Source organism: Onychomys torridus, chromosome 13, assembly GCF_903995425.1.
Source record: "Onychomys torridus chromosome 13, mOncTor1.1, whole genome shotgun sequence".
Lineage (NCBI taxonomy): Eukaryota > Metazoa > Chordata > Mammalia > Rodentia > Cricetidae > Onychomys > Onychomys torridus.
The window spans coordinates 33,143,437-33,161,249 of NC_050455.1; the positions used below are offsets into that span (position 1 = coordinate 33,143,437).

At 36.0% G+C, this 17,813-nt stretch overlaps 1 protein-coding gene across 2 annotated transcripts; it reads left to right on the plus strand.

The window, feature by feature from the left end:
• Nucleotides 1-19: 19 nt before the first annotated feature.
• Nucleotides 20-14,877, plus strand: LOC118594427 (serine protease inhibitor Kazal-type 6). 2 transcript variants are annotated; one of them, XM_036204268.1, is made up of 5 exons: nucleotides 20-153; nucleotides 3,446-3,468; nucleotides 11,198-11,272; nucleotides 13,476-13,591; nucleotides 14,649-14,877. In XM_036204268.1, the coding sequence occupies exons 1-5, from the start codon at nucleotides 96-98 to the stop codon at nucleotides 14,692-14,694; spliced, it is 318 nt and encodes a 105-aa protein (XP_036060161.1). In that variant the 5' UTR covers nucleotides 20-95; the 3' UTR covers nucleotides 14,695-14,877. The 2 variants fall into 2 exon arrangements, with proteins under 2 accessions (XP_036060161.1, XP_036060162.1); XM_036204269.1 differs by lacking the exon at nucleotides 11,198-11,272.
• Nucleotides 14,878-17,813: the final 2,936 nt, after the last annotated feature.

The window sequence follows — 17,813 nt, forward strand, 5'->3', positions numbered from 1 at the left end:
AGTCTGAGTGTTTATGCTAGGTTTCTTGGGAAGTGTCTTGACAGAGAACCTAAGCTGAGCAAAGCAGCCTTGATCTGAGTGAGCTAACTGACACCATGAAAACAGCAGGTGTCTTTCTGCTCCTCTCTCTGGCTCTTCTCTGCTTTTTCTCGGGTAAGTTTTTCCCTAGAATTAACATCCCATGGTTACATGCAACCAGCAAGGAGAAGTATAGATCTTCCTCATATTTCAAAATTCTAATGATTTTTGTGTGAAAGCAGTTGAGAAAGAATATGATCATGAAGATGACAGTAACGATGACAATGATGCTGGTAAGATGATAAGAGGTGTTACTCCTAGAGCATATGCTTTGCTCTAGGCTTGTACTAAGGGCTGCTATACATCATCTCGGATTCTCCTACAAGGAGTTCGGAACCCTCTTCTTCATGTAATAAACTGTTGTGCAGAAAAGGAAATTATACCAAGTCAGTAGAAGTGTATAATTTTTATTGCGGTCTTAAAGACATCACAGTTGATGTGTATTTGTAAGTACGTGTCTAGAAGATGAGTAAGTGGCCTTAAAACTCATCTTGGCTTTTCAGAAAAACTTTCCTGTTCTTTTTTATTATTTCAAAGAGACTCAAGAAATTGAAATTGAAACAGGAAGGGAAGGGTAGAAACTCGGTATAGAAAGCTTTGAAAAGAAGTTATGGAGATTTAGAAAAAAGAAGCATATTTAACAAGAAAAGAAAATTCTTTCTTGAGCAGGCAATATGTTGGACCACTTGAATGAGCAATAGATATGCATTTTATCAACTGAAGTGTTTCAAAGTCACACTGTAAAGTAACATTCATCAGGAAATGAAAAGACTACATTTCTAGACCAAAGGAATCCTTGATTAATGAACATAACCTTTCTATCTATTATCATCTTTATCTGTCAGTGTGTGGACATAGTGTCCATCTGGGTAAATTGACCCATGTCAGTCATATCTTTCCCATTGGTGTCCTATGTGTCCTCTTAGATACTGTATGGTATGTGAATACAAAGAGACAAGACTAAGCTTGGCTTGGGGTAAGGAATGGATTTCCGTGGATGATGTTCCATTTTCTGGGACAGTAGATGATAAATTTTGTTGTCATCAAGGTTTTCAAGTTGATGAAGATTTTTTTTAATTTCAGTAGAATTAAGTTAATAGAGAAAACTCATTCTAGTTAGTCATATTTACAGAAACAAATTCTTATAAAAACATATTAAAAGTAGATGAAAGATTCTTGTAATATTGCTGAGTAAGTCTGACTTAAAATTAAACTACTCAAAAGCATTTTGTGAGACAGCAGAAAGTTGGGCTTATGTTAAAACTTAGCCCCTGAAGTCAGTTGTCATCCTTTGTAGCTTATCTTTGTAGAGATGAACTTACTTTAACAAGATCTAGTGTACACATGTACTGAGTTCTCCGGAGCATGGATGCTTCCTAGACACATCAGATGTCATTTATGGGGTAACACGCTTTGGAAGCTAATGCTAAAACTGAGAAAGTTTTTAAGTCCTACCATTTCCACCACTCAGCTCTGACATTTGAGTTTTCTTTTCTTCATATGTTAAATGAGAATATAGAATAACTACTTCTATATGGGGAATTAAATGAGAAAATTGATATAAGAGCTTGACATAATAGTTGGGACGCAATAAATGTTAAACGAATGTCTTATATTAATGTCATAATTAAAATTTAATAAAGAGTAATTTTTCTTAAGTAATGTCAATATGAATCTTGCTCCTGCCTTGCTGTTTCCTAAATATGCAACAGTAGACAAATCCTTCCTCCCCCCAGTATAGATTTTTCAAAGTGAAACACTGACTGAGAATTGTAATACTTTTCCAAGACCATACAAATCACATTTATCAGTTGCAGAGTCCTAGGCACTGTCTGGGTTCATAATGTAACTTTCAAAGAATGTAGCAGAAGGCTTTGTACTCATAATAATCACTTAGTCTGCCAATTATGAATCAGTGCTGTTGGTAAAGCTCATAAAAAGACAGTGAGGCCCTTATAAAATTTAAAAGTTGAGAATTCTCCTGCCACCATTAATACCCTGCATTTGGAAGGACATCTGCATGTCATGCCTGAGTACTGGCCCATGTTGGCAGTAGTATCTGTCTGTACTTCCCCTTCCTCACTGAGTAAGTCTTTGGCTTACATACCTGAAAGGTGTTGATACATTCTCAGCTGCACCAAAAGCATCACATATCTAAAACTATGGATGTTAATGTTAAGAAGGAAGAAGAGTGGGGCTGGAGAGATGGCTCAGAGGTTAAGAGCACTGACTGCTCTTCCAGAGGTCCTGAGTTCAATTCCCAGCAACCACATTGGTGGCTCACAACCATCTGTGATGAGATCTCGTGCCCTCTTCTGGCCTGTAGTCATACAATCTGTATACATAAATAAATAAATAAATCTTAAAAAAAAAAAAAAAAGAAAGAAAAAGAAGGAAGATGAGCATGAGAAGACTATATAGGGACCCATCTTTAGAAATTTAGAGAAATAGAGAAGACTTTAAAAAATGAGGCATGGAAAGAGGAGGGAATGGTCTTCCATGATGTGGATGTGTATTGGGGTCATATATTTAAAATTGAGTTTCTTTTTTTTAAAAACTTTTTTATTATATTTGTGTTTTAATTTTTCACATCAGCCATGGGTTCTCCTGTCCTCCCCCCTTCCACCCCTGTCCCCACCTTCCCTCCATCCCCTCCCCTCCATTCCCATCTCCTCCAGGGCCAAGACTCCCCTGGGGATTCAGTTCAACCTGGTAGATTCAGTACAGGCAGGTCCAGTCCCCTCCTTCCAGGCTGAGCAAAGTGTCCCTGTGTAAGCCCAAGGTTCCAAACAGCCAGCTCATGCACTAAGGACAGGTCCAGGTCCCACAGCCTGGGTGCCTCCCAAACAGTTCAAGTTATTCAATTGTCTCACTTTTCCAGAGTGCCTGATCCAGCTGGGGGCTCCACAGCCTTTGGTTCATAATTCATGTGGTTCCATTCGTTTGGCTCGCAATCCAGTAAACAGCTAACCTCTCCCAGTGTCCATAACACATGCTTTTGACAGGAAAGGCAAGGGCTACACCTTGGCATATTGGTTAGGGGATTCTTTCCAACTCCACTTCTATGAAATGCAGCCTAAGATGATACAGTCATTCCCAGAGTGAACAAAAAGCTAGGCCAAAGCTGTGACATTGATCTCTAGTTCTCAAACCTTTATTGTTCTCTTCATCCTAACCCCCAACAAATGTGTCCCTTCATAGTTAGTCTACTGCCCCTTAAGAAGTGAACAGACATGAAAATAAGACATACTGAGGCTTCATGACATGGCCAACAACCTGAAAGATGTGTGCATAGTTTGGCTAAATTTGTACATGACTTCTACACATTCAGAAATTACAGTGCTTGGAATTTGTGCTTTTTTTTCAGGTGCCTTTGGTCAAGGAGGGCAGGTGAGTACCCATCTGTCTGTATTTTTCTGTTCTGGGTAGAATATGGCTGCTATTCTATTGCTAAAAAGAGGTTTGACTATGCAGTGAAAGAAGCCGGGGGGCCGGGGGGGGGGGGGGGGAGTCAACAGAAAGGCCAAATTGAGAAATCAGATGAATCAATGAGATTTTAAACTACATTTCCTCATGGTATACAATTTTAAGTTTAAAGGAGCTTAAAGCTGTATTTTTATTCATTGTCAGGGTGCTGTGGATTATACACAAACATGGCATGGGTGTGAGATAAAGTTTATGTCCTATCCCCAATGTAACCAGGCTATTGAGTGGGGGAGTTTCTCAGTTCTCTGGGTTGCAAATACCATGGCTATAAAGTTAGGCACTAATTCACCCCATAGAATTACAGTTATCATTAAACTGCACAAATAAGGCAAATCACTTGGAAGAGTGTAAACATTCTATGTGAATGAATCTGTAATTAATTCACTCGAATAGAGTTAGAAGAGAGATCTTTGGGGTTTTTGTTTGTTTGTTTTGTGTTTACTAAAATAAGAAATGACCATAATTTTGTGTATGAAGGATATACAGTCTGCAGCATTCAAATTTAAATGCAAGTTGGGGTTAAAACTCAGAATGGGTATAGATTTTCTTCATTAAGTTTTTTCCTCTTAGGTTTATTCAACAATGTTTTTTCTGTACTTTTTTTGTTTAATCTAACTATTGAAAATTTCTATGAAGAAGTGTTGTTTGCCCTGCTGGTCCTTCTCTTTCTGTTGGGCATTTCAACTTGATTCAGGTACTAGCTTTTAAAATTTTTGCTTGTCCAATAACTCTTGGTATCAAATTTTCCAGACAGTATTGCCAACTGATTGGGCATGCAAAAAAAAAAGTTAAAAATATACTTTTCAACTCTGTTGTATGCATCATATTCATAAGAATTTATTTTATCATCTTGTAAATTAAGGTCCATCTTAAAAGTGATGGTGTCATGTAACTTATACAACCAACTCCTATGTGTTTGTGTCCTTCTATGAAGCTGCATATCCTAAAATGTATATGCTCAAATAAGTGTCATGCTACAGCTCATACTAAACTTAGAAGCAAAACCGAAGGTCCTAAGACTCAGCCAGTGTGTTTTATATTCCATTTAGCTATAAAATAAGATAATAGAAGCATTGCACGTGAATCTGAAAGATTTGAAATTTAACCCCAGTTTTCTCACTGACCCTCAGGTCACTTTCTTTCTTGGGATTTTCATTTCTGAGATTTTAATTGTGTTTTGTATTGCTCATGTGATATCTGCCATTTATTTATCCTGTTCTTTTACATTAGTCAAAGTCTTATGGTCTGCTTGCTTTAAGGTCACCTGGCATGCTTTCTAAATACACAGACCCTCATGTAAGACAGTCAGTAACAGTTGAATTGTTAAGGAGTTTGAATTTGCATTCTAAACAACTGTATAGATGAAAGATGATACAAATGCAGAGCAAAATCTAGCAATTAAACAAGATAACAGCAACCAAGCCAGATGGCGAAGTACTCCTTTTGAAGACAGATAAAGGAGAATGAAATCTAATTCACAGTTACTCCTTATGTGCTTAGCTTGATATCCCTTATCATTACCTCCGTTTTCATATTTTAAGATGAAGGTTGAAGTCCAGTGCTATCTAAAGCCTCTTCCTGACTAAATATTTGAATCACTGTGAACCACACCTGCACCTCCAAGGCTGCCGCCTTGGAACCATAAAATACAAGGAAGGTTCCCCACTCTGAGACCACACCCAAGAGGACTTACTCTTCCTTCTTCATGGCCAAAGGAAGAGTGGGGCAGGAGGAATTACTGATGGTAGGAACGTGCTGGCTCAGGTCAGACCCAACCAAGACAAAGGAAAGGCAGTTTTGTTCCAGCACTCAAGTACTTCTTCCCATGCCAGGAATTTTGTCCATGATGCATCTTCTGTGAGATTATAGTGTGCACTCCTAATTGTAGGTCCTGCCCATTCTTCAACCATTCTTCGTGGTACGGGTTGTGTTTTGTCACACCCATATGTGTAACCTCGGCTCTGGGAAGGCTGAGGCAGGAGGATCATCTAATTTTATGGCTAATCTAGTTTATGTAACAAATACCATACCAGACAGACAAGCCTAGGCTCCAGGCAGAAGGATGTTTTCTACTTTCTTATAATTTTCACTTTCCAGGCTCGAAGTTTGGGCGTTTTACCCTTAAAGAGCCATTTAAATGACCCTAGCAACTGTTCCTTCTGTCGTGCTCTTTGAAATAACTAACTGTTACATTTTAAGATAAAGACTGATTAATTTTAGTACATTTATAACACAGCATTCTACTACGAAGATGAGTTTGATGTTCTTGGATCTTCCCAGTTACCTTGGTTTTAAAATGTACTGACAATATTTAAATGTAGTTTGGAGGCATTAAAGAGTATCCACAATGCAACCATAAATGGAACAATCCTTGAAGCTTGGTGAAGAGAATGTGTGTTAAGGCTCTCAGCATCGGGAAGTGGATGAAATCAAGTCCCAGGACTGCTGAGTCCATATTGACTTAGCTGTAATTAGCAGTACAGAGCCTCCATGCAGTCCCTGTAAAAGGCTTCAAGCAGTACTATTCTTTAGCAAATTTGATGTGAAGATTATTGCCAACCTGTTTTATGCAAGAAATATGATGAAACACCATAGTTTAAAATAACATTTCTCCAAATGTAGAAAGGATTTGATACCAGTAGGCAATCTCTTATATAGAACTGAACTTGTGTTATTGGTCCAGATAAGAAATGCTGAGGACTTTTATAGGTAGTGAATTGGAATTAGCAAAGAAGTGAGGCTGAAAGAAAGAAAAGAGGACGTTTTAAAGGAAAAAAATGATGGCTTTAGTTAGAGATCAGGCTGACAAATTTGAATAGAGACACTTTCATGAAAATGGAACAATTAGAATATAAGTCTAGTAGAGAGGAAAAGAAGAGATGTTTTGGAAATAAGCAATTCTTAATTATGAATTAAACCAGAAATTGAAGTGTCTTAATCATCTGACATATGAAAATTAGAGATTTGATTATTAATGAAAATACCAAAATAAAAACCTGGGACAGATCAGTATTATTTGAGAATATATATATATATATATATATATATAATTCTTAGAGGTAATATTAAGGAAGAAAAAAACAAAAAGGAATAGTTGAAGAACAAGGGAACTGACATATAAATCTAGGAGTTTTAAAAAGATTTTGGTGATCAAGAGCTGCATATATCATAAGGAGCTAGCATAAGTTTTATTAGTAGTAAGTATTCTCGTAACCATTATTTTGGAGACCACTTCTAAGAGAATAGAGGCACATAAAAGTGGAAGGTTAGTCTAGACTAGTAGTTCTCAAGATTCCTAATGCTAATTCATAACTAATTTTGCTACTGTTATGAATTGTAATGTTAAGTATCTATGTTTTCCAATATTCTTAGGTGAACCCTGTAAAAAGGTCATTTTATCCCCCCAACGGGGTCATGACCCACAGATTGAGAACCATTAGTCTAGAGAGCGATGGGTTAAGAAGACTGGAGTTGATACAGGATGGAGCTGGAATTGACTGGAAATGTTTTTCAGCAAAGGGGGAAAGATACCATTGTCCACATTGGCTTGATTTGTAAACTTAAAATGACTAGAATATTATTCATCCCTCGTCTTTAGTTGACTTTATGAGCATATGTGCTCAAATTTCAACGAAAGTAAGCAATTCTATTGCCTCAATAAATACTACTAATCTGAGAACTGAAATGTCACCATTCCTGAAAATTTTTAGGTGATAACAGTTCTTTGAAGAACCACAAGGGGGCAGGCCGATACTCAGTTTGATATCCAAGACCCTTGTAGAAGTTTTTTATATATATTCTTTTTTTGTTGTTTGTTTGTTTTATTTTTTGACAGGTAGATACCTGCCTCCATTTATTTAGTTTGCTTTGTTTGTTTTGTTTTATACTTTGTGAAACAGGGTATCACTGTATAATACAAATGCAAGAATAATAATTATTTATTTACATAAATGACACATTGAAGGGGCAAATTAATGTATTTGTATCCACAATATTGACTGGTCTTTTTTTTTTGTCAAACATTGATATATAAATGTTAAATACAATTGCAGTTATTTTTACTAAGAATAGGTTACATAGGAATAAAAGGATTGAAGGAAAATGAAATGTTATTGTTAATTTTGTTTTTATAAAAAACTAAACTAACAAACAGAAAACATTTGGATTACAGGTGTGAGGAACCACATCCAGTTAGCCATATCTTTTTTTGTTTGTTTGGTTTTTTGTTTTGGGGGGGGTTGTTTGTTTTTGTTGTTGTTTTGTTTTGTTTTTTTCAAGATTAAAGTCGTGTGCCACCACTGCCTGGCTAGGCATATCTTTTTAAAATGACATTTAATATATTTTTCTTATCATTAAATGGTTGTTTCTTGACTTTTTATAAGTTCTTCTTTACTTCAATAGTGTTTTTACAATACTTATACAAAAAAAAAATGTGCTTTTCTAAAACAACTGAGTTTATAAATTATAAATCTAGGTAGATACCTTTAATCCCAGCACTTGAGAGGCAGAGGCAGGCAGAACTCTGTGAGTTCAAGGCCAGCATAGTCTACAGAGCTAGATCCAAGACAGGCACCAAAACTACACAGAGAAATCCTGTCTTGAAAAAAAAAACCCAAAAAAAAATTATAAATCATTTTATTTTGATTTATACATAAGAGAACTTTACTGAAAGTAAGAACAATGCACTGTGGTAAAATGGGATTAGGTGTTAGATGTTCTTTTAGAGCTCATTGGCAGCTCCAGGATTTTAAATTCTATATTTCAGATTATGGGAAGATATCTTTTTTGTCTCCTCTAAAGAAATTGAGAGATAAGCAAGTTCACAGTTTTCTGGGAGCAGCCAAAGAATCAAGCTTCAGATGAGGCTTTATTACTCTCTCCTTATCTTACATTCAGCAAATCCACTTTCTGCCCTTAACCTTCCAATTTGTAAATGAAGAGAGTAGGGTGTGCTGATTGTATTATTTCTTTCCTCTAATGTTCTACCACTACACTAGCCCTGGAAATCAAACAAATTTCTTGTAACTTATAGCTATGTGGCTAAAGTTTCTTAGTGAACTTTGTCCACTTTCTATTGCTTACATCAGTTCTTCTTCTACCAAGAACAAGATTGACATTAAACCTTAGAGAATGAACTGATGTCAGTTCACAAAAAGATACTCTAAATTTCAACGAAACTGAAATTTCAGTTTTACCCCGTATGTTCAGTACCTGTTGATGACAATCCAATCTCTTTATACCAACAAATGTGTTCATTTAAAGCTATGAAATGCAAATCGATCCAGACATTGTTAACTTAGTTAAAGGAGGATTTGAACAGATTGTTTCAGACTGTAAGAGTGTCATAAGAAGGACTTGTAAACAGATTTCTTTGAAGAGAGCTGCTCTAATTCTGCAATGCTTTCCCAAGTTGAGTCACACAGTTCCTGGAGGAGCTGTATGGGTGTGGCCTGGGTGCAGCATGCCCTCTCTATTTCTTTTTTATCTTCTACAAAGCCACTTAGTGTGATTGTACTTATTGTTTGATGAGGTGAAGATGCATTTTGGAAAGATAAGATCATATATTCTCTCATATTTTACATCCCACTGCACTTTCCCTCTCCTGTCCCCTCAGTCCCCCGCAAAATTCACCACCCCTCCTCCCCTCAGAAAACAATCAGTCCTCCCAGGGAGATCTACCAAACACTGCATAAGAAACTACAGTAAGACCAGGCACATATCATCATATCAAGGCTGGACAAGACAACCCTGTAGGAGGAAAACTATCCCCCAAGTAGACAAAAGAGTCAGAGACAGTCCTCTCTCCCATTGTTAGGAATCCCATAAGAACAAGAACACCAAGCTATACAACTATAACATACGCAGAGGACCTAGGTCAGACCCTTACAGGCTCCCTGATCTCTGCAAGCCCCCATGAGTCCCTGTCAGTGCATTCTGTGTAAGGTGTTCTCATGGTGTCCCTAACCCCTCTGGTTCCTCCCATCCTCCCCCACCCCATCCCAGCAGTATTCCCCAAGGTCTGCCTAATGCTTGGCTGTGGGACTCTGCATCTGCTCCCCTTGGGTGTTGGATGAAGTTTCCATTGCACTAGGCTTCCACCTCATCCCAAAAGCCTCCCAATTCCAGTCTTAGAAACAGGAGGGATCAGGTGAGAGAGAGGGAGGGAAGAAGATACTGGAATAAACAATGCATAGAAGTCTTAAATATCAAAGAAGATTGAATGGTATTTCTTGTTAAATCTGAAAGCAATCCAAATGGCATTAAAATAAATCACATTAAAATAGGGAAGCAATCACAGCAAAATTCTGAGAAATGATATAATTTACCTGGCTGTTATTCACTGTAACGTTCTTCCATGTGGAACTTGATACTTTATAGTGTTTTTGTAGGAATAATTACTACATTGATCCCACTAGATAGGTGTTACCAGCCTCTTGCTGCATATGTTAGAAATTTAAACTCAATGTAATGCAGCTAATAAGTATGAGAAGCAAAATTCAAGTCCAACTCAGCCTAATTCACTGGGGTGCCAACCTCCTCAAAGCACAACTCTTTAGATGTATTTTCATTAAATCCGGAGTGCATTTCAGTTCTCCTGACTCCTCCAATGCTCCATGAACGGAGCCTAAGTGGAGAGAAGGTAATCCTATCATCTCCTCCTATCTAGATTTGCTTTGATTTACACTAAGGAGCCCATGGTTTGAATGTCATTCAAGAGTCTACAACCAAATTAAAAAAGAAGGGGTTCAGGCAGATGAAAGGCATGCCAATAATAAATCTTAATGCTTTTCCTCATGGGGTAGGAGCTATGGTCTCCTCCTATCCCCTTCATGCTACCTTATAGAAGGGGTTTTCTGATAACTACACTAGCATTGGGTGCTTCTGTACTCCCTAGATTCTTCTGATGCCAGTGATCTTGCTTAAACTTTACAGAGAATGCAGAGGCTTCTCTAGATCTAGAAGAAGCATGGAGGCAAGAAGGATAATATTTCTCATTCAGCTGAAGAACTAAAAACAGAACAGCTTTATTGAAAGAAGTCCTAGTTACTTCTCAGACCATCTAAGCTAGAAAGGCCACTGGAGAGTACCAGTGCTGGAAAAGATCATGCTATATGAATGGAAACAGCTCTCCCAGCTTCCTTAAGAAGATGCCTCCAAAAAGAAGGCTTCTTTCTGCAATCCAATCCAGGATCATTTTGAACATTCCAGAATAACAATGCAAATTCCTGTGCCATATTTGGTCTCTGAGACAACTCTGAGAATCTGAGAATAAGTCATAGCAGGTGTTTAAGGCATGCTTTCTTCACTAAAGTAATTTAAAACACAGGAACTGTTTCGCCTAAGATAACACAACCAACAATAGAGAAAGTTCTAGAACAAGATTCTCAGCTCACTGCAGGGCTCTTGAAGCATCCACTAATTAGCAGTGTGAGAGCTATCTGTTCTGAGGCAGCTTATTCACATGCCAGCTGATAAGTGTGAATTTGTTTATTAAAACCTTTTGCTCTTCCTAATCTTTTTTTTCCAACAAGCAGGAAAGGTGATAGATGAGCTTGAGGAGGACTGGGGGGATGAGAATTACTCAAAGTGAACACTCTCCCCCAAGTGCCTGTCTTTATGTCTGCTTCCCAAGGACAAAAGAGGCTGGATCACAAAATCAGAGGGCCGATTGCCAGGGAAAGGTGTGTTGAGGCATCGTCTCTTTCAAGTAAGAGACTTTTTGTTTGTTTGTTTCTTTCCCCTACTGTCTGAGATTCTGGATCCAGCTATTTCACTACTATCCTATTTCTAAAACACAACTTTGTGCATAAGCTATACAACATGAAGTTATAGGGTAACATAGATAAAATGTTACTATGGTGAAGTTAATATACCTAGTACCTCAAAAAGTTGAGCTGCCTTTGGCTCAGCTGGTACACAACCTGTGTATTTCTCCTGTGGCTTTTGCCACACACTGTGCTTCAATTACATCATCTCTTCTCTCCTGTCTAATGAAGAGTCAATGGTGTGCTTGCTGAAAGGCTGTTTATTACCACTTCCTTGTCTGATCAGCATCCAGCGCTGTGCCTTCTATGTTTTGGTTACTCATTGAGCATTTGTGGAACAAATGAAATATCAAAGACAACACCGCAGTTCACATTCACATCACAGAATATAGCTGTGAACATGTACGATAATGATTTAAATTACATAAAGTTCTGAGACAAATGTGTTTACTGTTCTCTAGATTTTCTAGATTTAATTCTGTTTGAAATTTTTATAGAAAGATTATTGATATGGAAGGAACATGAGAGGATGAGTTTGTGTTTCAGCACAGAGAGGTCAGCACCACATTCTCTCACCTCAACAATATAATAAGATGCCAAATTTCAACATAAATATGCAATTGATACTCTCAACCACCTTAAACTTGATATATATGTTTATTTGTCAAACACAATTGTATGACTATCTCATTGAAGATTTTCCCATGCAAAATTCAGACAAATTTGTCAGTATATAATGGTATCTGCCACCTTAAACAAGGGATTCCTCTTGTCAAGCTTCATAAATTTCACTTCTGTCCTATTTCTAAAACATAAATTTGTATATAAGGTATACAACATGAAGTTATAGGGTAACATAGATAAAATGTTACTATGGTGAAGTTAATATACCTATTACCTCAAATAGTTAGCCATTGTTTGTTTTGTGGCAATAACAGCTAAAATATATTCAGTTAACTGGAATTCTCATACAATACAATTTTAGTACCGATAACATTTATATTGTTCATTAAAATTGATAATTAATATTAATGAAATCTGTGTGTCCTGGTCATAGATGTAGTCAAGGGTACAAAGTGACATTGAGTCTAATTCTTTCAATAAGGTGTATTATTACTCAACCACATAGATTATTGGAAATTCTGGACCCAAAAATGAGAAGTGATATGTTCAAGCATGGGTAAGGCCCTCAATTCCATAATTGCTCTAGTCTCTTTTCCCTGCTGTCCAATATAACTTAATATATCTTTCAGTGATATTGCAGGTTCAACTGAAGCAATATCTTGGAAAGCGATTAACTTTTATGGAGATATCGAAAAGCATGAGGATATTATTTTAGTGGAAGTAGAACAAGATTTAGCTCTGTTTATCTGTAAATATGACTCCATTGTTCCAGATCTTTGAAGGAGCTTTATTCAATGGATATCATATTGCTAATATTCTGGAAATAAAAGTACACCAAATATTGATTCTATTACTCTTGCATTGACAATCACCTTGCTGCTACTAATCAAATTATTTTTGATTAGTGTAATGGATAGGATATGTTGTTAATATAGATACTTCCATGCATTTCTGTGATGGCTGTTCTTAATTAGACATAACAAATGTTCTCATAAGTCTGATGAAACCTCAAGATTCTTCTAAACACAGCAGTTAGGGAACCATTAATAAATTACTATAGTAGTCTGCAAAGTTCAAATTCTATAAACAGATTCATAGAGCTAGTTAGTGTAAAGACATTTGAATTTTGTTTTCAGTATATAAAAGGGTATTGCACTAATGGGAAAAAGTAAGAAACGTCAATAACTGCCTATAAACTCCCCTGCAAGGATCATTCCTGTTTTGATAGTATGCAGACATACTATTAGAGAAATGTTATGAAAGAAATGGCATATATTATTAAAAACTACTCTCAACAATGCCAATTTAATGTTGGAATAAAAAGTCTTACAGCATTAGACCTTATTAATCTACTCTTAAGTATAACAATGTACTTTTCAAGTTCCTATGTCTTAATAGAGAATCTCAATGAAATAAAATGCTCTACTTAAGTATCTGTTTTAGGATGTATTATGTTAAGCTTCTGTCCAAGTCATTAGTCTATTAGATATGATATTAGTGATGCTCTTTTTCCATTTGTAGATTAATTGTGGTGAGTTCCGTGACCCCAAGACCTTCTGCACTCGGGAATCTGACCCACTCTGTGGCTCTGATGGCCAGACATATGGAAATAAATGTGCCTTCTGTAAAGCATTGGTGTAAGTGTCATTCCCACCACACCTGGGTCTTGTGAACATAAACTTCCAGAGTGAGACTAATATTTTCTTGAGCTAGCCCAGCATTTTCTATCCATATCTCCAGAGGAGACTGAAAAAATATACTTCCAGAAAATGAATTAAAAACACTTACCTCAAAAGTGAATAAACAAATTATTTCAAAACACTTTTACTACTTTGTACCTATCATAATGCATTTGGGGATTTCTTTGTAATACATTTTACATATAACAATTTACGTTTAATAATACTTATGCTTTTTCATCATTTCATTTTATTTAAATATTTATTCATTTTTATTTTATGGTACTTACCTGCATGTATGTCTGTACACCATGTACATGCCTTGTGCCCAGGGAGGCCAGAAGAGCTTATCAGACTCCCTGGAACTAGAATTACAAATGGTTATAATGTAATGAGCTGGCATGTGGGTTCTGGGACTCTCAAGCCTGGCTCTTCTGCAAGAGCAGCCAGTGCTCTTAAACACTGAGCCATATTTTTAACTCCACTTTTTCTTACTTAAAAAAAGTTTAAAATGTCAACATTGATTTCAATATGTAATTAACACATTAATGTGTAACCTATCTATGCAATTCATAGCAAAATTTTCTCAGCATAAGTTTGGGGTGTGGGGTGAGATTTGAATGAATAGAAGGGCATACACCTGATGAAACATGCATCCGCAGTCTGCTCAAAAATGCAAAATGCTTCAAGTTTTCGTTCATTTCCTTAAATATTCTGCCAGGACAGAACTATGATTTATTCTTTATTGGCATTACTTCTTCACCCATCTACCTTCCACTCTTCAACAGTGAGTAATGGGTACTGAAAGTTCTAAGGATTAACAGCTGAGGTTGATCTAAGAGTCATTCCTTTCCCAGTTAGATGAGGGGATTCAATTAACTTCTGCAAACAGCAGTACAGATACCAACAAAAACCAGTAGTCGGTGGGTGTGGCCATATTTAAATCTGCCGTGGGCTATGTGGCAAACACTGAAGATATTGTACTAAGTATATATTTGTCTTTCTTTTTAAACAGGAAAAGTTCTGGGAAGATCAACCTGAAACATCGTGGGAAATGCTGAATTAGAGCTGCTGTTTTGTGCCAGCTTGTCTATCCTCTCACCCTTGATTTCTGCTTTTACTTTTCTCTGGCAAATCCCATAAATTCATAAAAAAGAATTAAACAACTTTTTCTCTGTGTGGGTCTTATATAGGTCAGTAGGTCTATTTCCTTTAATTTTCAATAAAGTAAATTCTGCAGAACTTATTACCTGTTGGTCTGGGATTAATATAACAAGCTATTACAACAGAGAATACTGCACTTGATTCATTAATTTGAGGAAAAACCCTGCTTCCCTCATCAAAGTACACTATCCATCACAATGAAGTCCTGCAAAAATGTCTCCCCTCTTTCACTTTTGGAATTCTCATGGCAATAATAAAGCTAATATCAATGTTACTCTATACTATGTTGTATAATATTAGATCATAAGATATTGGTGCTTCTTAATTTCAGTAAAGATATTTTACATAAAAGCAAAACATGGATCATCTATGGAGTTTGTTTTCAACTATATTTGAAATAGAGTATTTGAACTGTGTAATATTTAAATATACAAAGTATTTGGCCTCCTGAAAATATTATGAGGGACTCTGAATAAGAAGTAAAGAAAGGCTCAAAATGAACAGTGAATATTAAGCAAATGTTGGCTATTCAATAAAGAATATGTGAAAAAAAATCTCTTAAAGAAAAGAGAACTTGATTGTAGAATGGGGGAAAATGTATAAATCATTAGGAATCCAAAGACTTACAGCAATTTAGTTACTTACTAAAAGAAATCAGTTCCAATTAGAAGAAAACCAAAGATTACAAGAGTCCTTTTGATAAGCTAGTCATTTGCCATGTAACTACTCTGTTCTATGAAAACCCACAATCTTCATGCATAACTTTCATCTCATTCTGATATATCAGCATACAAGTCTTGGAAACCAGTCACTTGGATACTTTTATCCACTAGAATGTGATATTTATAAAGAATGCCTTCCTGAGGATAATTTCACTTAACCACATATCAAGATTCACTTCAATGTAATGACTGTCACTCTTTTAAAAACCTTTTTCCTGAGTGTCCAATCTAGAATAGACTCTGTCTTAAGTGCTTATGGAAACACCTACAAATGGAAGTAAGAAGAACCAATACTTCTTCAATAACTAATTGGGTTTATATTTAATCATGGAAAAATAAAGTGAAAATAGAAGCAATAAATATGATAAATAAAAATGTAGTAAGATAGGATGCAATATGTGCTATAGGAAAAACATTAGAATCTGTTAATGTGGGTAGGAAAATACTTAGGGAGAAATGGTAGCCAATGGCAATATTATGTTTACTCTTACCGGGAAGACCCAGAGATGATAAAATTGCCCAAGCAAATGTCTTGAAGAGGAGCAAAGGGAGGTTGATACATGCCTAGTTTGTTCTAGTTTATACAATGGGGCTGAGGAAGATTTTGTTGAGTAGACAAACAGCAAGTGACCAGGGCAGAGAACAATGTGCCCAAATTGTGTTGCATGGTGGTTACTTTCCAGGCTTTGGCTTTAATGTTTATGGATGTGATATATTTTTAACTATGAATGGTTATATCAGAAAATTTAACTCATTGGTAGAGCACAAGCCCTGTGTTTGTTCTCCAGCACAATTAATATAGTATGTAAGTACAAATAAAATATCAAATATCTTTGAGACATACAGATGTTTACCCTTCATGAATATAGTCAAAGAAAATCTTGCCAGACTCAAGTGTTATGAGTGACTAGATAAAGATCCAAGAAATGATTTAGATTATGCAAGGAAAAGCATATAGGCACATGCTTCCATGTATAAATATTATCCCCTTGATACATAAAAATAACTGTATAAGTATATTTGGGATACAGTGATAAGAGAGTGGACCTTCAGTCAATGCAACACAATGTGAATCTTGACTCTTACATAAAGGTATAAAGTTATTTACCTGTGTGTGGCCTCAATCTCCAAAATGCTAGGATTATAGGCATGAAACACTACATCTGGTCAAGATTCATGTTAGATTCAGATAAATCATTTTGGCTTCTTTATCATTACTTTTTAACTTGAAAAATGAAGAAAAACTACCTCCTTATATTATGAGGAATAAGAAAATGCATTCTACTCATTTAACTTTTTATATGTAACCAGAGGTAATACATAGTGCCTGTGATTATTATGTTCAGTCACCATTTATAGCATAGTAATACTTACATTCCTATAGACTTTTTATTTCATACATAATGTAATAGTTTTTGAAATATCTATCTTCTTTTTATATACCACTCTTGGAACTCTTTATGACAACTATTTTGCCCTTGATGTCTGTAAGCTAAACTACAACTTTTCATTTGAAAAATCACGCTTTCTACTTACTTTAATTTTACCCAGTAAAATTCTAACATAAACATGCTAACATTTTGAGAAGTTAGCTAACAGAATCACAGTGCTTCTATGCAATACTGTTTCTAAGGAAAATCCATGTCTATCTTTCATTGGAACCTTCCCCTCCAGATATTACAGATATTTCAGTTATGGTCACATTGAAGACTCCTTCCATCCACTGACATGTCCTTCCTGAAACATTTCTCACATCTTCATCTGGTGAACAACCTACTTCTTCCCTCACACAAGTCTCTCACCTGTTTTAGTTCTATCACATATCCTATGGCACATTTCATGAGCTGTGTCTGAAAGTAGGGGAAAAAACATTTACTGTCTGGTTATAAACTATTTTTGAAGATGTAAAGAAAATATATAAAAACAAATAGCAGAAAATGAGAAATTATATTTCTTATAAGGAAAAGGCATCAAATATTAGCAATCAAAATGTAGGGTTGTATGCATTATCAATTTCATAGTTTTTATGTTAAGAATATAAACACTTAATGGTCTTAACTATGACATGCATAGACACTGAAGCCTGTAATTTAATTTAAGCCACAGATGAAAGGAAATATCCAAATGGATTCCTTAGGAAAAGTCAAGCAGAAAGTCAAGAGTAGAAAGTGACTTACTAAAGTTAAGAAGGAGAAAAAACAGGAGGAAGGAAATCAAAGGGTTAAGATTTTGCTTGTGTGGATGAGTTAAGTCCTAAGGATTTAATGTTCATATAGACGGTGGTGATAACTTTG

Excerpts from the sequence above, each read along its gene's own strand:
- LOC118594427 (XM_036204268.1), top strand. The coding sequence starts at position 96 with ATGAAAACAGCAGGTGTCTTTCTGCTCCTCTCTCTGGCTCTTCTCTGC. Across the intron at positions 154-3,445 it reads TCTTCTCTGCTTTTTCTCGG|GTGCCTTTGGTCAAGGAGGG; the intron begins GTAAGTTTTTCC and ends CTTTTTTTTCAG. Across the intron at positions 13,592-14,648 it reads GCCTTCTGTAAAGCATTGGT|GAAAAGTTCTGGGAAGATCA; the intron begins GTAAGTGTCATT and ends CTTTTTAAACAG.